The sequence below is a fragment of the Protopterus annectens genome, chromosome 2.part1 (genome assembly GCF_019279795.1).
Source record: "Protopterus annectens isolate FY-2018-M chromosome 2.part1, PAN1.0, whole genome shotgun sequence".
Taxonomy (NCBI): Eukaryota; Metazoa; Chordata; order Ceratodontiformes; family Protopteridae; genus Protopterus; species Protopterus annectens.
The window spans coordinates 652,606,828-652,632,619 of NC_056729.1; the positions used below are offsets into that span (position 1 = coordinate 652,606,828).

A 25,792-nucleotide genomic window follows, 5' to 3' on the forward strand; every position below is an offset into this window, starting at 1 on the left:
CAGTTTAAGGATGCTATAATATGATTGTTAAAAAGCAAATATAATTTGTATGCAGGGCTGGGAAAAATACAGTTTCATAAGCTACAGTATTGCTGTTTTTTTAACTGCATTCTTTTAGTATGTAATAAGAGAGAATAGTACATGTTACATGAAGTGAGGCATGTAGTTATACAAAAAGGAATTTGTTAGCCCGACTCCTTCAGGCTAAGAGTGTGTTGCTGCTAGAGCAGGTTTGAAACAAGACCCCTTGGAAACAGGTGAATCATGTATAGGAAGGTGTTCATGTGAAGTCTAAGGCAAAAATCATGAGGGATGAGAACATTTGCAAAGTTTTCTATAGGACACAGTCATTATAACATCATGAAATTGCATGAGCAGTTTGATGAGAAGAATGTATAAAAATGTGGTTTGTCTCTGTTCAGAGAGACTATTTTGACATTTGCTATAAAGACAGTCTCCCAGCACTGTTAAAAATAAAATTTCTGTTTGCACATCCTGAAGTGTTGTTCCTGACTAAAGGCATACAATGTAAATTCTTAATGTTTATTTATGACTTTAACAGAACCCTTCATCATCTTCCATGCAGACAGGGTATCCCTCAGAACTAATCCATTCTTCATGCCCAAGGTGGTGTCCAGTGTGGCTCTCAACCAATCCATCCATTTACCCACCTTCTTTCCTGACCCCCAAAACAAGGGGGAAAGGATTCTGCACTCTCTAGATGTGCACAGGCTGCTCAGATACTATCTGGACAGGACTAAACCCTTCAGAAAGTCTGATCAATTGCTTCAGGGGCAGAAGACAAAGCCATCTCCAAGCAAACCATTTCCAAATGGATAGCACACTGCATCCATTTCTGCTACAAACAGCATGGCAACCTTCCCCCAAGGGGGTCAAGACACACTCCACCAGAGCAGTCTCCACCTCTGCAGCTTTCCTCAGAGGAGTCCCCACCAGAGACATGCTGGAGGCTGCCACCTGGACATCTGTTCATACTTTTACTAAGCATTACCACCTGCCTCTCTTCTCCAAATCCAGGGCAGGGTTTGCCTCTGCAGTCTTGCAGGGCATGCTAGCCAGCCCCTAGCTTCCTGAACTTCCTCCACCCATTTCCTCAGCTTTGTGAATCTACCCAAATGTGATGACTGCAACAGTGAAACACGAAGAACATAGTACAGTTGTGTACACTTACCATAAATGTAGATGTTAGTGTATTCACTGTTGCAGTCCTGGTTTCCCTCCATCCCCCTTTTTCTTCTTTCCTTGTTCCCATTTCCTTACAAGGGACATTTTGGTATTTTCCACTGGTGGGGTTCTTCCACCAGGGCCTGGCCTCCTACTTTGGGGGCTCCTGACAGGTTAGGGCAAGAAAAACTGATGTAATGGCGTTGGATGCCTTCCTTTATACCACTGACGACCTGATGTCAGTCCTCAAGCAACAGCAACTGACACAGAAATACTAAGTCTATGGTATTCGGGCCGGCCGACGGCTACCCTGGCAGGCATAACCCAAATGTGATGACTGCAACAGTGAATACACTCTAACATCTACATTTATGCTAAGTGTACACAACTGTACTTTTTCTGTACTTACCACAATATTTATGCCTTTTCCACATTTCTTGCCTTCTCATCTGATTCTTCTCCGTATATTTTTTCGTTTGTTTTTGGCACATTCAGTTGCTGCCTGATTTTTGTCTACTTCTGGTTTGATTTCCATATGCTTCTACTAATCTAAGCAGGGAAGTCATCTTAGGCTTCCTCTCCTCCTGTTTTAAAACTTTTGCTGTGTTTGGATCTGGTGAGGTCAGCAGATATGTATGATGCAGTCCCATGATTACAGATCTCTACAAGGTACTTGTCCCTCTTGTAGAATGAGGAATATATAATCTTTGTATGTACTGATTTTTTTTTTTTTATATATATATCCTTTGATAAGCATGAAGCATTTTTCTTGTTTTCCTGTCCAACTGATCTAATACCTTTTGGGGTCAATCCATCACCTCAAAACTAACTTAGAGCAGAAAGAGCAAATTGTTTTATAGTTTGGACTTTTCCTAGATGTCAGGGCTGCTTTCAATATTAGTTTTCTTCCTTTAAAATATTCTTTACTGAGTTTTGTTTGCATTTGTTCATGTTTTATTGTCAGTCCATCAATTCCCATATATTTATACACTCACTCCTGGTCAAGTTTTTTTTTATATCACATTCCTGCTCCATATTGATATTTTCTTGGTGCTGCAGCTTTCCTACTTTAAATGTTGCTTTTGCATATTTATCAAGACCAAATGATATTCTTACCTCATCTGAGAGTGTTTAACCACTTGCAGTTCTGCTTTCAACTTCTCATCTGATGAAGTATACAATTTAAAGCCATCCACAAAAAGAAGACGAGAAGTGTTTAAACTTGGTTGTTTTATGGGTGCCAATTTGTAACCATGACCCAATCTGTTAAGTAGACAGCTTAATAGGTTAAGATAAAGACAAAAGAGCAGTGGTGACCGAGTCATCCTGGAATATCCCCCTTTGAAATTTTATCACTGGGATAATAATTTCTCCTTTATCTTGGTTTAGCTGCAAAGGTGTTTGCCACTGTTTCATGGTCACCATAATGTGACTGATCAGTATAGAGTGTATCATAGATCTGTAAGCACTCCTTTATCCATGAATGTGGAATGCTATCAAATGCTTTCTTATCTATCCATGCCATAGTTGGATTCTTCCCCCTTTTACAGTCCTTTATTATGGCTTTATTTAACAACAAATTATTATTTGTTTCTTAAGACATTCTTTTGTTGTTCTTTTCTTCTATTGCCATAATTGAGTTATTTTCTAAATGATTATAAACTTTGTCTGCATCATTACTAGTATATAGTTTTTATATTGTCGGAGGGCAAATTATTGGTGTCTCATTTTTAGGATGGCTTTCGGGTTCACTCTTAAGGAGGAGCATCATTTTTCCTGTTAGGCTGGGGGGGGCTGTTCAGGATGTACATATAAGTTCTTACTCGGAGCTAAATATTTGTGTAAAGATGTTAATACTTTTTAATACTTTAGCCAGAAGTTAGATACTGCATCTGGACCCGGGGGGGGGGGGGGGGGGTCCATTTTTGTAATTTTGTTTTAATTTCTCCTTGCTGTTTGTTTTTTTCTTTTTATTTTGCTCTCCATTAAAACATTTGCCTTGTTATTGCTCTGTCTTCGTTATGGTATGATTTAAAAGCTTTGATTAATTTCTGTCAAACTGCCAGTTCATGTCGAATTCCTTAGTCTTCCTAACATCTTATATCAGGAGTCATCATTGCAAATAAAGCAGTTTCTGTCAAACATGATTTTTCCTTCCACTCGTATTCTGTTTCGTCATTTGTAGTTCATTCAAATTATTTTAGATTTTTTATTTTTTAACTTTCAGTTTCACTGTCTGTAGTTTTATTTTTTCCAGTAATGTTGTTACAATTGTCAAATAACATTTGTCTTTTTTCAAGGAATTTTCAGTATCCTAGGGAGCAATTTAAATTTCAGTCATTTATGCTTACATTCCCTCTTTACAACAGCAAATTGAGAACAGTTCCTTAAAGTGACCTTTGAATTATACATTCTCAGTGCCACTGCCATTTCTTGCCTAATTGACTTGGGTTGTACACAGCTGACCTCCCTTTCAAGCAGTGGCAAATATTTCAGTGAAAACACCAGTGGAGTGTTTAGTAAAGCCAGTCCTTTCCATCATTTTTCCTCTCGCATAGTCCATTTCCTTTTGTGCTTTGTCTTCCAGTCCAGTGAAATACGGCTTGGTTTGGGATTTGCTGCCTATCCGGCTCTATCATTGCCTTCTGGTCTTGCAGCTGTTTGGCATCTTCATTCTCATCTTTGAGCATTTTTATGCAAACATCAAACATTCCCAGCAAATTCCATGGCCTAATTCATAGTGTATCCAGATATTTAGTCACCTCACTCACATTCAGTCTCAGTTGATTTTTAATGTCTGTGAGTGGCAAACAATAAGCATTATGGCAACACAACTCCAACTCTCAGACTCTTTTTCTCCTCTAAATGTTCTGCTTCTACCATACAGTCCATATCTTCCATTGCTAATTATTCAGTGATGTCTTTATCCATCCTTTCACTGAAAATTGCATTGAATTAACCGCTTTTAATGTTTTTATTAAATGGTTTACACCCATAATTAAATGGAGCATCCTGAGAAATTATCCAGTTGCAAACAGTACTGAGAACATGCTTCCACTAGGGTAATTTTTAAAAGCTGTGCACCTTTATCTATTGTATGTTTTATTTACGGATTCCACCAATGGTGATTTTTCATTAAATTTACCTGGATGTTTGTGTCTTTGCATAATGTGTTCTTATATGCGGAAGTTAGTAATATCCTAGAACTCCATTATAACATCCTGCACAGATTTATGTGGGCCATTGAGGATGATATCCTGGTTTGTTTTATAAGTATGTAATTTAGATCATATTTCCATTCGTAAAGTCTAAGAAAGATGAATTATGATTGAGTTTATTTTTTTCTCTTAGATTAGAGATGATGGCATCATACTGTTGAATTGCTGATGGGTAGATAGCAGACAGAGCTCACCCCTGTCTGGAGTTTGTACTGTTCCATTTTTTTTGTAACATAGTTGATTTATGTTTCAGCATATTTATTTGAAGATGTGCAGTTTACCTCATCATTTATAAGTAGTTAAATCCCCAGGAGGACTGTTTCCATTGATTTTTTTTTTTTACATCTGGAGTTTAGTCAAATTGCTGTGGAGGGGCATTGAAGTTTTTATAATGGGTTTCTGGTCCTGAGTTGTATATTGATGCACCTTCCCCGACCCACTGGATATACAGCGACAAAAGGAGGTATTCCCTGGAATTTCTGAGATGCATTTTAGATCTTTAAGCCAGATTTCAGTAATGGTACAGAAATCAGCATCCTCCAGGCAGAGGGAAGCTTCTGGATCACCTATTTTATTCCTGAAACTTGGGGCATTTAGACAAACCACTTTTACCTCTTGTATATTTTTTCAGTTTTACAAGGGTGGAATTCAAGGTAGTCTAAATCAACACTAAGGACACAGAAAATTTCCTGTTCAGCCCTTATACTTATGAGAGAGGGAGAAGATTATGAAGTACAAAGCATTTCATCTGGTGGTTCATCTGGTGGACATATCACTCCTTGCTGACACTATATATGTAGTCTTTATCACCATGTTCCAAACCACTGATTGCACTGCAGCATTTTGTCTTGATATGCAAGTATCCTCCAGTGTTAAGGAAGATTCTGTAAAATGTTTCCCCTGTATAGCCTGTTACATATGAATGATGGATGATCTGCTCACTGTAGCATGAACAATGATCATGTCAAAATTACCCATAATCCTTTTAACCTTCTTGAAATGCTCATAATTTTAGCCCTCAGCAGGCATGACACTGCTTCAAACTTTTTGAAATGTGCAGTTTTATGCCCAGTGACACTACCATTAATTAGGATATTCCAATGTTGGTGTCAATGGGGCTCCTCCCATTAGCCTCAACACTGCCATCAGCACCAGTGGCCTTGGTATCGAGCCTTTTATTGCCATGGTGCACAAGGCCCCAGGTCATTATTGCCACTAGTTTGGCTCCAGTGTTCTTGGTGCCATTCTTGTTATTGGCATCTTTGGCCTTTGAACCCTTGATGCCAAAGCTTTCCTTGGCATCAGTGTTGGCTGTCCTAGCAAGATCTGGCTTTTCCTAGTTGTCAGTGTCGTCATCATGCCTTTGGTACCAGTTCTTTCAACACTGACAGTTAAGGGAATGGAAATGGTTTTGATGCAAGTTGTCAGGCTAATAGATTTGAGATTCTCTGCCACTACATCACCTCCACTCCTGGAAGTTCCCTTCAGTATGGTGTCATGGGTCTTTTGTTCTTGTACTGGAAAGGCAGAGGAACAGAAAGCTAATGACAGTTCAGGGCATCCAGACACATGTCCCCTCCAAGTGTTTTTAGGATGAAGATATGTAAAAGATGACATCTGTACTCCTCAGACTGTGTAGTCTTCCACCCCAGATATGAATTTATACAAAGGGTATGCTTTCCCTTTCTCTTCCAGATGACCCCATGTTTGGGGAAATACTAGAGCTTATGCTTCAGAGTAGATCATGGCTAGTTGATGCAGCCTTACCTAAAAAAGAAATATTATAGGAAGGTTTTTGTTCCACCCTGCGTGCATCTTGGATTGTTCCTTCCACTCACCATATGGATTGCACTGGTGGTGGAAAAGGCATGGCAAGAGTCCAGTGTGACAGGAAATATCCCTAGCAGACTGGGTAAAATCCAGTATTAGAGTAAGGCCCACCTCCAGCTAACTCCACCATGGTGGTAGCAGCCATCAAAAAGCTCCCTGAGGATTGTACTGCAATCCTTCTGGATAATGATTCTCAGGCTATGGCTCACTTTGGGAAGCATGCTTATGCCTCAGTGCATTCATTGTCAGAACTCTGAATTACATGACCCATATGATGCATTTCAGTGTGATCTACCCGAATAAATTCTGCAAATGTTAGAAGTTGCCTTACAGTGATCTTGGAAGAAAGCTGTACTCACCGATTCAGCAATGGCTGGTGTCTCCATACTCTTCATAATACTTATTTATAGTATGGCTAGTGGCGCAGAGAGAGCAGCCAAATCAGGCTTGGTCATAAACTATCATGCCTGGCTGAAGCATTATAACTTTGTGGAAAACGTCAAGGTACTTTCTACTAATTTCCCATATAATGGGCCCTCCTTGTTTGGACCACAGATGGATAGGCTGCTAAAAGTGAACAGAAAGGGAAAACACTTGTGGCTGTAGGTTTTCCACTCCTCAGAGAATCTTTTCAGGATATCAGAAGAGTGCAGGGAATGTGTGACTCAAAAAAAAAAAAAAAAAAAAAAAAAAAAAAAACTGCTCTTTGGGCAGCAGTTTGACAGAAGTTGCTATAGCCATGAAACTTTTTCCAAATGGACACTGCTCTAGGTACAGAAAAAAAAGACAAAGGACTACAGGCCCACTATAGACTTGAGCAGTCTAAATCAGTGTATTCAGAAACCATGTCCCATATGGTCATGGTGCCGTCAGTCTTTCTGTGTTTAACAGGACTGTGATTATATGTACTCTTTGTATCTCTAGGATGCCTGTCCACACACATAAATTGTCCATGCATCCAGGAAATTCCTGATGTTTTGTGTAATCGATAGCCACTAACAGTTTAGATCGCTTCCATTCGGTCTCACTACAGTTTTCTTGGTGTTCACCAAATGCATGGCATCAGTAATAGTTTACATGAAACTACAAGGTATTAGAGTGTTCTAGATGTTAAACAACTGGCTTCTAACTACCCCTAACAGGGAATGGCTGAGTCAAGCATGGAACAACTTACTTCCCTGTGTTCACTGAAATTCCCAAGGACAGGAACACTTGAAGTCCCATTTGGGGCCATCACAGGCACAAGCCTTCATATCCTGCCACCTTGTCTACCTTACACCGGAGAAAATTCAAACCCTACATTCAGCAGATTGACCTCTAATGTCTAAATCAGCTCTGCTACAGCCTGGATCCTTAAAGTACTGGCACCCATGACAGCAGTAATTCATCTAGTTCCATTTGTCAGGTACTATATGAGAGTTCTGCAGTGGACTCTAATGGTTCGGTGGTCTTAGACATCTGACTGTTTGCACTAAATTATCCATTTTTCTCAAAGTTGCTGCTAGCATCTTCAGTGATGACTAGAAGAGAACAACCTTTTGTACTTCTGTCCTGTTTTTTTCCTTTCTCCACTCTGTCACCATTAACTATGGATGTGTCAGGCCTGGGATTAGCGAACATTACTTGTGGCATATGATACAAGGCATGTGGACAGGCCAAGAGGCTTTTTTACACCAGTATCCCGGAGATGAGGACAGGCCTGCTTTTGCTGCAGGTTCTTTAGAATTTTCTTTCCCTGGGTGCAGTTGCAATATATTCAAATAAGTCATGATGTAGTATGTAAACAAAGGAGGTACCAGGCCCTGTCACCTGTTTCTGGAGGCCATGAAGCTGTGAGAGTGGGCCATGAGTTTGCATCACTTTCTGACAACAACAGTCATCCTGGGACAAAAGCAGCAGTCTTGTGGACAGGCTTAGCAGGTACCTGCTGTGGTAGTATGTAGGTGGTTCCTCAAGTCAGAAGACTGCTTGTGTGATCATCAGCTCTTGACTTGTTGTGACCCATTTGCATGCCCAATCAACACCAAATGCAGCAACGTTTTACCTAATCAGACATTGAGACACACTAGCCCAGCAGTAGCCCTTGGAACTTCTGTATGCACCACCCCCTTTCCACTGATAATAAATTCCTCCTGCAGAAAGAAAAGATGAGCAGGGCCATGATGAGGACCACAGTCATTCTCTTAGTCCATTTCTGGCCCCAAAAGGTATGTTTCTTCCTACTGTGGCCTTTTCTGATTTTCATCCATCTTGACCTTCAGTCACTTAAACGAACAACATGGGCTGTCCAGTTCCATTACCAGCCAGGGACCCAGCATACTCAGCTAGGGAGCTCCAAACCCTTGCAGCAGACCAAGAAGCCGCTATTGGAGGGTCTACAAGGGTAGATGAACAAAATTTACCATATGGGCAAGTCAAAAAGGTATAGATCCTTACATGACCCATATAAATGCAGATGTTCACCTGTGTTTAGCTTTAGCTGTATGGGTTATATCCTGCCCAGGATATGACAGCTGGCCAGCTTCCAAAGTTTAAGTGCACTTTCCTCATGCCCAGTCAGTTGACATATCAAGCAGAGCTGTAGAAAATCAGTGATCTGGGAGGCAAGTGCTTCTGAGCTTTCCTGCTGCTAAAGAGCACTCCTGTTTGCGGGCCTTTTTAGATTGACTGCCAAACATCCAGAGCCGGGCAGATACTTTTTCTCTTTGGGGAAAAAAATCTTCCCATCAGAATCTTAACTTTTTCTGTAAAACTAATAATTTTAAGCTAAGAAAAAGTGTTTTAATGAACTGTCGTTAAACTTTGTCACTTTTGTCTGTGGTTTCTGTGAAGTGTAGCTTTTTACTTTTGTGGAAAAATGTGTTAAAATTATTTTTTCTTTATTTGTACACTTGGGTTAAATAGTTTTTGGGGGCTGAGAAGTGCTTTTCACTTCGTTTTTGGTAGAAAAAATATATTTGTAATACTCACCAATTTCACTGACTATTGCTGTCAGTCTTGCCCAGGATTCAGGCTTCATTTCAGCTTCACCATGGAAAACCAGTTTCTTGGTTCTTCCTTCAGCCACAAAATATGAAAATGTCTAGACAGCCTTTGCCACTTCAGCAGGCTATAAATTTGCCTCAGCCATAGATAGGCGACTGCTGTGGCCATTTCTGGTTCCTCAGACTATTTATCTTCTGCACTGGCTCCCTCTGTTGTAGTCTCTTCAGCCACTATGGACTGTGGGTTAGACACAACCTCTGCAGCTGAGGGCAATGTCTTGTCAGGCTTGGAGGAAGGGGCAGGGATTCTCTTACTCCCTAGTTGGACTGGGATGCCTGTACCCATTGATAATTTGACTGTCAGCAATTTGCCTGCTTCTATGGAAATTCCTGTGAAAACGAAGCAGAAAATTAAACATTTATCTTCCCCTGTGTCTGTTACTTTAGACAGCAGGGCTTAGTTCAGGCACTTGACCCTTTTTATTTCTGGTGTCACTGTTAAGAGAAAAAGGATTTTTTTACGTTTTCTGAAGATTCACTGCATAGTGAAGAGAAAAATGCTTTAAGGAGAACTTCTGCTCCTCTGACTGATTCTGAGGACAGTGTTCCTTCCAATAGTCCCATGGAAAAATGTTCTATTTCTGAAACAATATCCAGAATGAATCAGTTGTTTCAATTGGAACTCAATGATATTCCACTGTCTTTAAAAAAATATGGCTCTCTATCAGATGAGTGAACACTAACATTATTGAAATTCACGTTATCGAGTGGAAAAGCATGAACCACACAGTGTCAAACCGTGCCTGAGATTGTACCACAGTGGGGAAAAGACTGATATCCCAGCCCCTGCTGTGATCCTTCTCATTACAGGTACCTACGTAAGAGGTTTTTCCATTCAATATTGTGCAGTTTTGAACTTTTCAGCTTGATAATGTGACCTTTGATAATGTGAGCATTCCCTCTTCTGCTGGGGACCCCCATATATAGTATGATTTATTACAGCTGGAATTTCCTGACTCACATTTGTTCCTCCTGTTTTCCCAGCTTTGAAGGATATTTTTAAAAGCAGATAGATATAAACTCCATCAGTCATGCAGATTTGTATGTTTTACTACCAGATCTGACCTTTCAGTGATTTCTTGGTAAATCCTACTGATGCTTAATGTTTGATAAATGCTAATCCTCTCCCCTCTAACATGAATGGGAAAGTCTTTGAGAGATTTGGGGAAAGTGTATACCTCTGTCACTCTTATTTTTAGAATTCTTAATCATCAAGCTCACATGGTAAAGTTTTTGCTTGCTTCATTTGAGAATATGTGGAATACTATATCCATTTTTTCTCTCTTCTGAGGGAAAATTATCTCTGTTTTCACTTATTGCTTCAGTGTATCAAGTGACCAAACCCTGTTTGTATGGTTACACTCAAAATTCTCCTGAAAATGCTGTAGATGAAATTTTGAATTCCCCTTGGTTAGGGAGGAGGTTTTTGGACCATCTGTTGCCGAGGTTCTGAAAAAAAGTGTGATGAAAGAGGAAAACTGATTCAAAAGGTGACTTCGTTTTTTCAGCCCTCTTTCTCCAAGTTTGTTACAGGTTTCACAACTACCTTAGATAATTTTTTTATAAAAAGCAAAATAGGCAGACCCAGCAAACTTCTGGCAAGAGGATGTTCTAAAGGACAATCCCATAGGTCCTCTAACTGTCTATAAACCCCCCCCCATGTGTGAATATTTGTTTATTTATTTTATTTTTCTGAATCTCCATTTCTCTTTGGCAGCATTACATTAGGGTTTTTGATTGTGGGGAATCCCTTATCATCCAGATCTATCTTCTTTATTTTTCCATTGTCTTTCAGCTTCTGCTGGTTATAGGATTAGTAGAACCTGTTCATCTCTTTCTCTTGCAAGGAAAGTTATTTTATTCTAGGTTGTTTATGGGAAAGAAACTGCATGGATCCTGGATCTTTCCTTTCTTTACCAGTTCAAAATGTTTTCCATTCACAACCTTGGGTTTAAAAAATGTTTATCATCACATTCATATAGCCAGCATTTTTGAAGGTTTTCTGTCTTGATTACACCTTAAGATGTCTTTCCTTATAACTGTTGCAGTATTCTTTGCAAACTGGATGTGCTATTGATAGCAAAATGTCTAGACAACATATCAAAGCCTTTGTTCCTTCTAGGTGTCGTACATCAGACATATGTACTGCATCTAAAGTTTAGAAGTGTAGGGTACATAAGTGACATAAAAGTGCCCAATCCTCAGAACTTTGTCAGTCCGAGTGTTACTTTTCCAATTCAGTCTGCGGTCATATGTTACATAGATAAAGCTACAGAGCCTTCAGAAGATAAGTGTCCCATTGGGGTGTTTTCTTTTCTTTTTTCATTTGGGTTATATTATCTTTTATATTTCATTCAGGAAGAGAAAATATGTGGGAGGCAGATTCCCCATATGGATAAACACAAGAAGTGCCTTTTTTTTTTTCTATGGCATGCCCATGACCATACTCAGTGTGAGATTTATTAAACATTTGTACCAAAGACTTTATGTAGCAGTCTGCCTTCCCTTCCTGTTTGTTTAGAAAACCAGTGACTGAAGGGCTCAGGCTTCCATGGCTTCTGAAGCCACCAGCATGACTGAATCCACCTGCTCTGATGTTATCTGCTACTTAAGAAGAAATTTTAAAAAGTACTGATTGCTCTGCTACAGTGGCCATGGTGGTGCAGCGGTTAGCGGTGTCACCTCACATCAAGAAGCTCTCCGGTTCATTTCTCAGCTGGAGTGCCTTCTGTGCAGAGTCTGCATGTCCTCCCCATGGTCGAGTGAACGTCATACATGCAGGTAGGTGTGTGCGTGCGTGTGTGGGTGTGCCTTCTTTGAAGGTTGGGCACCAGGGTGGTAACTCGATGCCATAAAAATCTACTACCAATCATAAGCGGACCATTCGCTGTGGCGACCCCTAACTGGGAAAAGCCAAAAGACATTACTTTTACTGATTCTTCTGCTACCATCCTCCTCTAGACAGCTCTATCGGATTTAATAAAGAATGTGAGGGCTGTCTGACTACACTGTTAGCCACTCTGTTGCAACCCAGTCAGAGGCTGACATGGGGCTGCCTATCTGCACATCCACTCAGGCTGTGCCTACATTTGCTTTGGATGAAGAGGGGAAACTGCATCTAATCGTTTTGGAGGGGCCTAAGGGGATTCCCCTGATTCTTGTTAGGGAGGAAGTTCCTGGTTCCCTTATTGGCGTCAGGCAAGGGTCTGAATGCCCTAAGTTTCTTATGGCTGATGTTCCTTTGAAAAAGATGTAGAAAATGATCCATGTGGCTCCATATAGAGAGCAGCAGGATTTCACTCGGGGTCTTTTAAAGGCACTTATGGTTTTGAAGCTCCCGCAGGGGTTGTCTGTTCCCTCTGTTCCTTGGTCTTCTACTCTACTCTTCTAAGAGGCCTAGAAATTCTGATCCACCTGAAGAGGAGGTGGACTTAGATTTTGGACAGGAATCCTTCGCCTACTCCTCTCAAATGTATTCCCCTTTTTCTTTGGAGTCTGAGGAAGATGATTCCATTTTCCCCGATTTCCCCATTGAAGAGTTATCTTTTAGGGGAACTGTTGTCCACATAATGGAACATTTTAAATGTGATTGTTTCCAGATTTCTGATATACAGAAAAAGTACTATGACAATTTGCAGATTCATTCCCTCTGCCTTCTGCAGTTCCTCTTGTCTTGGGTGCTGTTTCAGACAGATTTTTTTCTGCCCATCAGGCTCCTGACTCCCAGCCCCTGCTACACAGGTTCTGTAAAGTTTCCAAAGTCCAGACATTTTTATAAAAAAATCCCTTCTTCTGACCCTGAAGTGATTTCCCTAGCCAGTGACAAGCCTTCTAAATTGCTGAACTCTTCCAAGCATTTGCCCTCTGACAAGTACCATCATGCTGTGAACAGGTATGGAAAAACGTGCATACTTATGCCAAATTAGCTTTCCGAGCAATAAATTACCAGAGCCATATGACTAGATTTGTCTTGGCTGTTCTTTCTCAACTTAGGGATGTTATTTCTGATTTGCTTGATTCAGAGACAGTCAAGTGCTATTTCTCTTTTGAGCTCTGCTGCCTAGGCAGCGTGTCAGTCTATAAAAGTAGTTATGATGCTGCTGATGCCTCCTCTAGGGCAGCTGCTTCAGGGTCAGTTATGAGGAGATACTCCTGGTTGTGTCTCCCTTCTTTTCCTTGAAGACATTAAGGCTAATTTGCTGGACTCTCCCTTGGACAACCAGAATTGTTTTTGGCTCTGCAGCAGCTGAGTTTTTCAAGACCTTGCAAGATAAGGGAAATATCATGCAAGATTTTAAGCAAATCTTCCTTTCTCCTATTCCCAAGTTTCAAGGAAATGTCCCATCTGTCTTCCTTTGTATGGAGGCAGCTGGGACAACCTCTCAGGACTAAGAGGTCTTCCAAGAGATTATTTTTCCTGACAAGCCTTCTGAGGGTCAAAAGCCTTCTTTTCCTGACAAATCTGCTTCCATTTGACATTCAGTCTCCACCCCCCCCCCCCAGCCAGATTCCTGTTTCCCTCAGAACGTTACAGGTCCCTACATAACAGAAGTATTTCCATTGACAATGCATAACAGATTCATGGGTGCTTATAATTCAGAGCTGGTATTTTATGGTTTGGAAGTCCCTTCCTCCCTTTTCAGGCATTCTCCAACCTCCCTATTGCCAACTTCTTCACTTTCCTTCAGTTCTTCACAACCTTTTGGTTCGAGGAACCATTCTGCCAATTCCACCCTCTCAGATCAATGGGTTTGTTCCTTGTTCCCAGTAAGGTGCGTTCATGGAGGCCCATTCTGGATCCTTCTTTTCTCAACACCTTTCTGAAAGTGAACTTTTTACTTTATCGGGCTTTCTTTGTGTCTCTGGATCTGAAGAAAGCCTACCTTCACATTCCTATTCACTCTCTTTACAGGAAATGTATGTTTCTCTGTTTCATTCTCACATTTTCAATTATCTGCTTTGTTTTTTGGTCTTTCTTCAGCTCTGAGGGTCTTTACTAATTGTCTGCCCTAGTGGTAGCCTTCAGCAGATTTCAGGGAATTCAAATTCTCTCTTACTTGGATGACCTGCTGATTCAATCCCCCTTTCAGCACCTTCTACTTTAAGATCTCGAATACACCATGCTTCTCCTTCTCAGTTTGGGGTTCACTCTGAATCTGTCTGTTCTTACCCCCTTCTCAGGACCTAGCTATCCTGGGTTATAGGATTCCAACCTAACCAATGATGGCCTTGCTTCCTTATCCTAAGTTCCTTTTCTTTGCTGTCTACTTTCAGTCTCTTTTTTTTTTAAGAGCTCTGAGGTTCATAGCATCCACCATTCCTATGCTTCTTTTCGCCAGACTCCACATGAAGTTTCAGTGGTATCTCAAAACTGTTTGGCTTCAACACTGTCATCCTCTGGATCTTCTCATCCCTCTCTCGTCTTGCCTCAAACTCAGGTTCCTGTGGTGAATTGGCGGATTTCTCTGAATCTCTGCCTTCCTTTTCAGGTCCCTTTTACTACTCAGGACCTGTACACAGATGCTTTCAATCAGAGGTGGGGAAGCCGATTCCAATAGCATCAGAGTCTAGGGAATTTCGTCGTCCAGCAACAAGTGGACCATATCAACATAAGAGATGTGAGCTCTAATTCTGGCTCTTCATGCCTTGCACCCTCTTGGGTTTAGGTCCTTTGAGAATTTTCGCAGAGAATACCATATTTGTGGTACAGTAGCAAGGGACACAAAATCTTAATTTCTTTACAAGCTAGCTCTTCAAGCTTGAGATTTTCCAGTAATCAACTAACTTTGCAGGCAGTTTGCATTCCCTCTGAGTACAGTCTAGTGGCAAACAATCTGAACATGTCCAGGGCAGATCCAAACAAATGGATGCTTCACAGGGAAGTGTTTCTGGACATTTACTTGAGGAGTACCCTCTGATGTACATTCTTTTTGCCTCCCCTCTAAACAAACCACTCCTTCTGTTCTGTTCCAGAGTAACAAGAAATCTGGTTTGGAAGGTGGAAGCCATTGTCTTTCTTGGAGGGGGATATTTCTGAATGCTTACCCCCCCCCTTCTTCTGTGGCCAAAAGTCCTGAACAGTATTTTATGGGACAAACCCAAAATCTTGCTGGTGACTCCCTTTTGGCACAGACAGCACTAGTTCCCCCTTCTATTTTATCTGGCCAGAGGTAATCATTATAAGATGGATCTTCTCACACAGGAAAAGGGCTCTCTCATTCACCCTCATTTACTTACTCTACAGTTGACTCTTTGGGTGATAGGATTTTGAATTCCTTTTAGAAATCAGTTCTCCGGGGATGTGCTTTTTTCTGAGGCCAGAAACCCCATTACTAGAAACTCATAAGTAGCGAAATGCTGGAGATTTTCTATATGGTGTCACACACATAACCTGGACCCTATTTTGATGGGCATTCCTATGGTACCTTCTTAGCTTACTCATATGTTAAAGCTCATTTTCTGCCATTTTTGCTTTTCTGCCGTTGCATTCACCACTTGCTTTTAAATTTAAAATTAAACAATTTTTGAAAGGTTTTTTTCATATTAGGCCCCCAAGAAAGCCTATCCCTCCTTCTTGGGACTTTAATTTTGATCATAAAAAAAATTGACTTTGCCTGCTTTTTAGCCTGCAGTCTCTTCTGCTGTACAGCATTGTACTTGGGAAAACTGTGTTACTTGTATCCCTTGCTTCTGCTAAGAGGGTTTCTGAACTTCAGGCACTCCTGGCAGATGTCTTTCCTTATCACTGTTGCAGTATTAAAAAAGCACAAATGTTCACAAACTGTAAAAAAACAGTCACAAACTGTAAAAAAACAGTCAGCACTCCTGGAGCCACACATTTCAGCAACTCGAGTAAATCCTTGTAGTAAATGGCTGCAAAGCACTTTGGGAGCGGTAAAAACACTTTTTATTAAACCAAAATAACAAACAGATAAGCACTTTCTTCAAGAACCTTCTCAACTTCATCAGATAAGAGCAAATCCAGGAAACACTCTTAAGTACATCCTGCAAGAGCATTAATTAAGTAATAAACCAGTCCCATCACACTGACTAAAAAGGACCTCCCTGAACTCATAAATATTCATGAAATGCAATCATAAAAATATTCTTAAAAAGACACTCTTTAAAACCAGCATTTGAATGACATTAACAAGTGCAAAGATGCTGAAAATAAATACAAATACACACACTGTATAAAATCTATAAAACGGTGTTTATATAAAAATGAAAGTATATATAAAAAATGTATATAAATATTTTTTTATATTTTATATATTTTACCTTTCCATTGCTTTTAGTTTTAACAGGCAAGCAATGGAGAGTGAATCGTTTAATCCTGGCCATTGCCCCTCATTTAGGTGGACCTGCCAGATTAAGTCTTCCATTAATCTGGCAGGTCCGCCTAAATGCGGGGCAATGGCCAGGATTGCACGATTCACCCTCCATTGCTTGCCTGTTAAAACTAAAAGCAATGGAAAGGTAAAATATAAAAAAAAATATAAAAAAATATTTATTTACTCTGTCCAAGTGGCTATCTGAATGTTTTATGTTTTGCTACTGTAATTACAGCAAACCAAAAGCTCATTCTACAAGGACTGTCTCAACTTCACTAGCCTACTTTAAGAGCTTTTATGTGGATGAAACGTTTGTCACAGTAACAGAGACTTGACTGCACACTTTTGAAAGACACTGCAAGTTGGATGTGATGTCTAGACTTAGGTCACACTTTGCAGTTACTATTCTTCCTGGTAACATGAATCCTGCAAGAGTAGTAACTGAGGATTCTGCCCTAGCATTGAAGTGGACCCCCCTTAGGAGAGACCTAGTTGATGGTCCTTGTTAGGGGGTGTTCAGATCAGCAGATGTTTATACAGCAGCAGCTTTATATATCCCAATCCAAATATATTTGTATGTAGCTGGTTAGGTCTTTCATAGTCAATCTCAGTTTGGAGAAAAAGGAAAGTATGGTGCATTATGGTAGTGAGGAGGAAGGAGTTTGAGCTTGAGAGAGCTCTGTAAATGCTAAAATGTGAGCTGTCTGTTGTGATGATCAGTCTTGGCACGGATATGGATGGATGTGGATCATAAAGCCCTAATCCTTTAAGTATGTAATGTTCAAGTTCCATTGAAACACTGATATCCAAACTTGAAAATCTGTTTTTGTATGTTTACTTCCTTAACTAGTTAAAGGCTATGAAGTACAGATTCCTGCTTTTAAATGAAGCACAGGTGCAGTGAATGATTAACTTCAGAATGGCATGAAGTAGAAATAGTGGCAGGATTCATATCAATGTCTCCAAAACATAGCTCATTTTACACTTTGTTACATTTAAACAGTAGGCTATTCTAATCAATTTAATTTGTATTTAGAATAGTTAATGTTATTAGCCTTATCCTAAACACTTGTCTAAAGCTGAGACGGTGCTTTAAAGTTAGCTTATTTTCACTTCATTACTCTTTGCAGGAATCTGTGCCAAAAAGATCCCCAGAGGAGTGTGCATCAGCATCAGTACTGCGTTCCAAGGCATCTATCTGGAGTACTATTACCTGAACGTTGCACTGCGGCAGCCACCAGTGATCATGAATCACAACATACCAGTCTTCATTCCTTTGAAGGAGCTAGAAAAACAGCACCTGGCATCTAACTTGAAGCAGTTCCTTTCCATTTTGAGCCAACACTTGAATGCATATGCCTGCAGGAGATACCAGGCAGAGCAGCTGCAGGTAACATGCACACATTTCAGCTGTGAGGTAGAACTGCACAAAATAGTCTACGGCTTAGGCATGCCCTTTGTGTACAGGATTGGTGAACAGTAAGATTATTTTGGCTTGCTGCCAGTTTTCCTGGCTATGTGAAGTAGAATTACTCAGATACTACTTTTGGATAAACATTAATAAGAGACTGTGCTGTCTGCTCTTCTATCGTGTTTCCTAGATTTTGACCTTTTCCAAAGACTACTTTGGTCGACAGTTTCAGACGTGCACTGGTAATGGTAGGTTTATTTTATAGTTTTTACATTGGTGGGATGGTAAAATACTTTTAAAGTATAGAGAAACAAATCCAGAAGCACAGTAGCAATAAACGGATAACCAGAATAACTTACTTCAAATTTATTACGACATAAAAATGAAAATGAATGGTAATTCATTACAATATAATGCTCTTAGTAGCATTTTTAAAAATGTCTGATGAAGGCTGTTGTTACACAGCCGAAGGCGCTTACCATTCGTTTTCATTTTTATGTCGTAATAAATTTGAAGTAAGTTATTCCGGTTATCCGTTTATTGCTATTGTGCTTCTGGATTTGTTTCTCTAGTTTGTGGTTCGGTTTACTTTTAAAGTATACTGTACATCCAAGTTCCTCAGTGTAAGTGATATTAGGGATACATAAAACAACAAAAGGCATTTAGTTAATACATTTATGCCTTAATCACAGTTTCTCAACATGTATGGGGGGAAAATGTTCTCCAGCTGGAGTAAGCACTGTTATCTCTTTGGACTTCTTATCTGCCAGCTTCCTGGTGGCTCTGCCAATTTAAAAGCAGGTATCTTTTCGTCTGGGGTCAGTTTTCTCCCCAAAGGCATTTTTCTTTTAGCTATTCATTTGGAAACCTTCCTATGAATAAAGAGCACTGCAGTGTTTTTTTTTTTTTTCACAAGGATTTGGAAAAGCTACCGCTTGCTGCTTTCTTGGCAGTGATGGGGGAATTCTGACAAATTCAGTCATGGAGTCATTCCCTAAGAAGCTGGTTATATGATCTCTAGGCAGTCTTTGAAAGTGCTACAAATTTGCCAGGCTTTGTGATTTCTTTCCAGATGCCATATTGGCCTGCAGGTTACTTTATTTTTGTTTGCATTTGACTGCTTGGTGATCAGTTCTGGTTACTTTGTGTTGCACAGGAAATCCAGAGCACTTTGTCTGAATCAAGAGTGAATACATTTATTTAATTTCAGATAAGTAAAATGTAATGGGGCACTTAAAGAATAAGGGAAGCTCATTTCTGTAGCACAGATGTCTCAAGTGGATGAAAGCCTTTCTCTTGCTCATTGTATTGGAGAAGTCTGGATAGAGGCGGACTTTGCCTCCTTTGGGTTGAAAGACCCAGCCTTCCGTAATCAAACCCAAGATTTGCTGTATCTCTGCACAGTTAACAAATTACATGGCAACAGATCTGGAGCTCTGATTGGCACAGTCAGCCAGACTTAGTGCCCTATATCTTCCATATATAGTTGGGAATTTTTGGAGGTTTGCTGCCTTAGACAAGGCACACTCTAAAATGTAATAATGTTAGAAACTTTATTTCACTTCAGATAGACGTACTACATGCCGGTTGTTTCTTTTTGGTCAATTTTCAAAGTAATGTAATTTGGATTGGAAAGATGTTATAATGGACTTCTAGTTGTCAGCTATGGCCTGAGAATCCTGCATTTGTGTTACCTGCACAGATATCACCAACTCAAGGAAAGCTAACTCAAAAATGCAAGTTTAAATTCTTTCTTGTTTGAAGCCCTGCCAACTTTAAGTTCAGCTGTGTCCACCAAGCCTTACCTGGTTACAGCTGTAAACTTGTCCAGTTTGTTTTCCAAGGCCAGTGTGTTACTAGGACCTTATGGACTTTCTTCTGGGCCAGTTGTTACATGCTTGTCACTTTGGTGCTCTAATGGTGATAAGATTTCAGCTGAGATGACTTCCACACAAAAAAGCCCTGAAATAAAATAACATTTAATAAACAACTAATATTTAATAGTAGATACAAAACGTGTACCACCACAGAAGAAAAAATAATTTTGTCCTTTTTGTCCTTCCTGGCTGTTTCTTTATGCTTGTAATAAACCCAAGAGGATCCATAAATAATCCAGAAGATTCAAGTGAGGCCAGCATCTCTTCAAAACTGAACTCGTCCTTACCAACTGCTACAAAGCAGAGTTGAAGATGAATTTGTAGCTTTGCTAAACATGGATAACCAAAGAAAAATGGTCAAAGTCATTCTGCAGATGAGAAAAAGAATGAGGGAGGCAAAATGTCAGTGTTGCTCACTTAATCAGCCAACATCAGGGTCATGTAAAACTACAAGGGTAATTTTCTACATTGCGGAACACGACTCTTCCTTCCCATCGTTTCTACTCTGTCCAGCAACAATTCAGTGCCTTACTTAAGTGCTTCACACAATCTTTTAAGTATCTTTATTGAATATCACTTAAGACATAGGCACACATACCTTAATAGCAAAGAAAACAAACCATATCAGCGTTTTTTCCATTTGCACGCATTATGTTTTCATGATTTCTTTCTTTATAACAACTGTTTCAGTCCAGCATTACATACATCATTCAATTCCTGCCTTCTCTTAAACCTCACACCTCCTCCTCCTGAACATTATACTGCATGAATTGTTTTTACCAGTTCTGTTTATTTCTATGTAATTTGCTCCTTCCTTTTTTAAGGATACCTCTTCCATTTCTTTTTTTCCACTGTTACAATATTAAATACTTCAAAAATAGTTGGTTTAGATTTTGATTCCCATTTTCTAGTAAATGCTTTCTTGCAACCAACAGAATTAAATTTAATATGGCTGTACTATGTGTAGGCAATTCAGATTTTGTGTCCCAGCTTGAAAGAATCATTTCCTTATTTGCTCTCCCAAACATTCTGACAGAGTAGTCTGTATGGAATTCTTTAAATGTGCCAACTCATTATACTCCCCAAAACAATTTCCCAGTTACAACTTTCTTCCCAGTCACTCCTCTAGCATTTGCTATCCACCTGAGGAAAAATTGTTTGTGGAGTCTGACTGGAGTATAAAAATACCTGTGCAAACATTTCCAAGCAAAAATTCTAAACCACCTGGATTTTTGTTGCATACTTGAGAGACGTACATATATCTTGCCATTGTTCCCTAATAAATTGATTCTCTACTATCCTTCCCAATCTTTTCTAAATTCCTCTGATTGATTCTTAGAGTTATTATGCAATATTGTATATGTCCTACTAATTATTCCCATTTTAACAGAAGCTTCTGTTCTAGAGTCAGCTGAAAAATCCACCACAGCACGTCTTTCACTTAGAACTCCTCTGTCTCTTTCCATTTGCCTGTACTCTGATATCAGTCCCTGATATGGAAGTCGGTTTCTAAACTGCAGTTTAAACATCTTCTTGGCCTCATCCCACTATATTACCTTTCCCCCTCTAGTTATTTGCAAACAGTACCTTTAATCCTTTGCCAGTTTTCTCCAGTGAATTCAACCTCCCTGTTGCCTATTTTCTGTAACCCTACTTGCAGTCATCCTTATTGGCAACATCTTCTTTTACCATTTGTGTTGGTTTGTTATTTGTTTAGTTACTAGAATAGCCAAAAACAGGAAATAAAGTGCTTAAAATCAAACACCTCAAAAAGCAATAAAATCAGCAATTTGGAAGATCACAAGAAGTTGTAGAGTTAGATTCCTTTATTATTTCCACAAAAAACAATAACTAGCAGGCAAATACACACATACATGAACGCTCACAAGTAAAAATGCATTTTGATCCGTATAAGACTTCCTTAGATGAATGCATACCTCATTTTGTGCCTTACTTGTATTAAAGCCAAACAAAATTGACCAATCAGAAGAATCAATTAATAGGTTCATAGGTAGATACTAGGCTATCTGCCCTAGGGGCCTATACAAGCCTAGCCAAAAAGGTACCCTGGCTTTCGTCAACCAAGAAAATTATTTTCCTGTGCCCCTGTTGAGCAGAGCCACAGAGGTGATCTCTGGGGTGAATTTCCTATTTTCCATCCAGTCATCAAGATTTTTCTTGAAGAGTGCTAATGAGGAGCTTTGTTTGATATAGATGGGTAGTTTGTTCCAGAATATGGGAAGTCTCTTGGACAGGAATCTATCCCTCCAGCATGTTCTGTTTATTGTGGTGACAAGGTTTAGGTCCCTAGTGGTACTGCACTTGTCACTGGTCTGAAGTCGGATTTGGAGTCTGCTACTTTCACAGTGTGGGTTCTGTCAGTAATCCAACAACGTGAAAATAAAAAATTAAGCCACCATAAGCACTTTCGTCCCTCAAATCATATGTTAAATGGAACTTCATCAGATGGCAAAAAGATTATCTCATATCCCTTATATAATTTTGTCATATGACGTCACTTCCCCCCAACAAGTAAAATCATTAATTACACTCATCATTTCTAAAAACCTATCAATTATTGTAAAATCATATTAAAATAAGAATCCTACAAATAACTCGATATACCCCAACATATATAGTCCCCTTAAAAAATACTTTAGCTTAAAAAGCACTCATACAAGTCCAAAACAAAAAGAAAGAAATAAAAGGAAACTTAGAATGTCATCTTTTAAGGGCTGTTAACTTTAGTAGACTGGTGATGGATACACTGTTATTAAGACCTAGCCAACATGTTGCATTCAGTCGGAGCTGCCACACCAATTCTGCTTTATCTAATAAATACTGCCAAGCCCCCCTCTTTCAGAACAAGTTATTATATTCAAAATAAATTTAAATGAATGTTCAGGATGTTGTGCAATGTGTTTAGCCAGGGCATTACATTCAAATTTATCCCTGATGTTCCTTACATGCTCACCTATTCTAACTTTAAGTCTCCATTTGTTTTTTCCAATGTAGAAACAGGGGCATGTGTCGCACATAGCACATTACACAACCCTCTCAGTATCACATGAACCCTTAAAGAGTAACCTTAATTTTATATTATTTATTTAACTTCATTGGTTTCAAAAATAAAAGGGCAAAATTTACATATCCCACATTTGTATGCGAGACCAAACCCTGTTCTGTTCACTTTACACTCCAAGATGTTTTTAATATTTCGTTCCTTCTTATAAACACAAATGGGTTTAGCCCCAATAGAACCCCTAATACTGCTATCGCTCATTAACAGATCCCAATTTTTTGTCAAAATGGTAAGGACCTTTTTAGAATTGTGGGTAAAGGTAGTAAGAAAACAGACTTTAGGTGAAACCTGATTCAAATTTGGGGCCTCCTCTATGGGAATAGCATTATCAAACCTAGCAATAACGCCCAAATTGGATGTTAAAATTGGGTGAGTTAATGGCGGAAGACTATATTGTGATTCCAGAATTGGTCGAAAATAACCACTCCTCTTTTTGACCACTTCGTCCATGATATCAATGAGTTCCCTAGGGTACCCCCCTCTTCAAGAACGTGCATTTTAAGTTGTTACATTCTTTTATAATGCTACCCCATAAACTCACCATTCTGGCCGCTCTCTTGAATTGACCCTTCACCACCCCTCGTTTTTGAGAAAAAGGATGACAACTCGTGAAGTGGAGAAAACTATTAGAATAAGTCTCCTTTCGATGTATTTTGGCCAAAAAACTATTAAGCCCACTATCTTTTTTCAACAAAATATCCAAATAGGCTATCATAGTTTCATCAATGGTGTGTGTAAATTGCACAAAAGTAGTAGTCGTATTAATGTCCAAAAATGGGCTGATCAAAGCCTTGGGCCCCTTCCATAAAATAAAGATGTCATCAAGGAAGCGGGTGTACATGTGGCAGTATGAGAAAAAAGAAGAGTGTATCAAAAATCTCTTTTCCCATTCTAACATAACACCCATAGCCACACCTTGTGCCTGTAGATAGTATTTCTTATCAAACAATATGAAATTATTGCACAACACCAACTTTAATAAATGTTCCAACATGATACACCTATCATGTGGTAAGCCCACTGAAAAAAGATATTCAAGGAACCATTCTGTTCCTATGTTGTGTGGGATCAATTGTAATCAGTACATATGAATTGTCAAACCTGATTTCATTTATCTTTCTCAAAAACTCCCAAGAATCTTTACATAGCAGGGGTTCTCCCAACTATCAATGCATCCAATTCCTACTAGTCTTCTTTCGTCTGCACTTGATTCAGGTGCTAACTCCAGTGCAGGTCCGAATGGTTCTCAGACCAGCAGTAATACTCTATTTACGGCCAAGACGAACCAGGTCAGTGCTATTAATGGGGCAAGTACTGTTTTAAAGAAAGACTCTCGTGTTAATACATATAAGGATATCTCTTTAACCGATTGGTTAAATAATGGAAAGTGCTTTGACTCATTTAATAGTGGTGTTACATCTAACCAGTCTTTCTCAAATGGCTTAAATGAACTGGATAGAATTTTATTTAAGATTAAGAGGTTGCAAATGGACAATTGTTATTTTAGGGAATGCATAAATAAAAAAAATTGTTCCTAAAGGCTTACGGATGTGGCGGTATCCGACAGGCCTTATAGCTAACTCTCCCTTTCACAGAGACTTAATCAAATTGTTCAACCGTTTCGGCATAGAGTATATGGAAATGGTAATTAAATATAATGAGATGCAACTTGACAGTTTGTGCCATGAAGCGAAAGACTTGGACAGGAAAATAACACAAGATTCATCATTTTCTGTCAATCAATTTGACTATACTCGTATTTTCGTACAGTAGAGGAAAAAATGGAAGCTATTAAGAAAAGGAAAACAAAAAAGATTTTGAGGGATGTGGATGAATATGGTTCTGACAATGCCTATACACCCCATCCCCCGCTCACAGGAGTGGTACTCTGGTAGACAGTCTCATCTTGATGGGGTCGACTTTGTTGATAATGGGTGAGATACAAACACCCTTAAGCATTAGAATGCAGGTTATTTCACAATTTGTGGAATAGTTCCTTTTACTACATTTTCCTTTACATTTCCCATATATTATAATCTTTATTTATATTTTCTGTATAGATTTTTCATGTAGTTTTTATATTGGCATTTTATGGTCATTTGAATATGTATGTGCCTAAATATTTGTTCATACCTTCTGCTACTATATATGTTTTTAATGCTTTATTAGATATATAAATATGGTGTTTTTATTGTTTCTGTTGCTTTAATGCATGGTATATTCTGTGGATTGGCTACGTTGTAATAGGGATGCTTTTAAATGTGATGCTGTCTAGAGGGATTGTTAGTCTGATGAAGCAGGAGGAGTCCCTGAAAGCGCTTACTATTTTTATTTTTGTTATTAAAGATACCTGCTGTGTGTAACCTACGTGTGTTTTCTGTTACACTTTGGACTTATTGCTCGTTGGTTACTTAATCCAGTGCTGAGGGATTTCTTTTTGTATTTTGTACTTGTCACCCTCTGCTGGACATGGCAGAGGGAATTGGTTTGGTTTCTTTTGCTGAGGCAGCCACGAATGTGGGGCTTATGAGTACTAGACTGTGGTTCAAGAATGAATGAACAACTTGACACTCTACTGAATCTTCAGATGAATCCCCTGTTATGAGAATGCAAGAGTGAGGAACCAACCACGAGGAATGCGCATATAGTTATTATATATGGATCACAAGTATTCCAACTGAAGAAGTAGTCAGCAATCCGTTGTATAATCCAAAACACGTTCTTTATTAAAATACAGAAATGAGCGCTTTCGCGTGGAAAGTCCACGCTTCATCAGATATCAATTAAACAATGCTTATACACTGGTTTATA

General features: G+C 39.3%; 1 protein-coding gene across 1 annotated transcript in view; it reads left to right on the forward strand.

Moving 5' to 3' along the window:
- The window catches only part of CENPO (centromere protein O), a 282,925-nt gene that overhangs the window by 130,845 nt on the left and 126,288 nt on the right, over nucleotides 1-25,792 (forward strand). Inside the window, exon 4 of the mRNA XM_044062391.1 lies at nucleotides 17,742-18,001. Coding sequence (XP_043918326.1) covers nucleotides 17,742-18,001 — 260 coding nt within the window. The remainder of the gene's footprint in view (nucleotides 1-17,741; nucleotides 18,002-25,792) is intronic.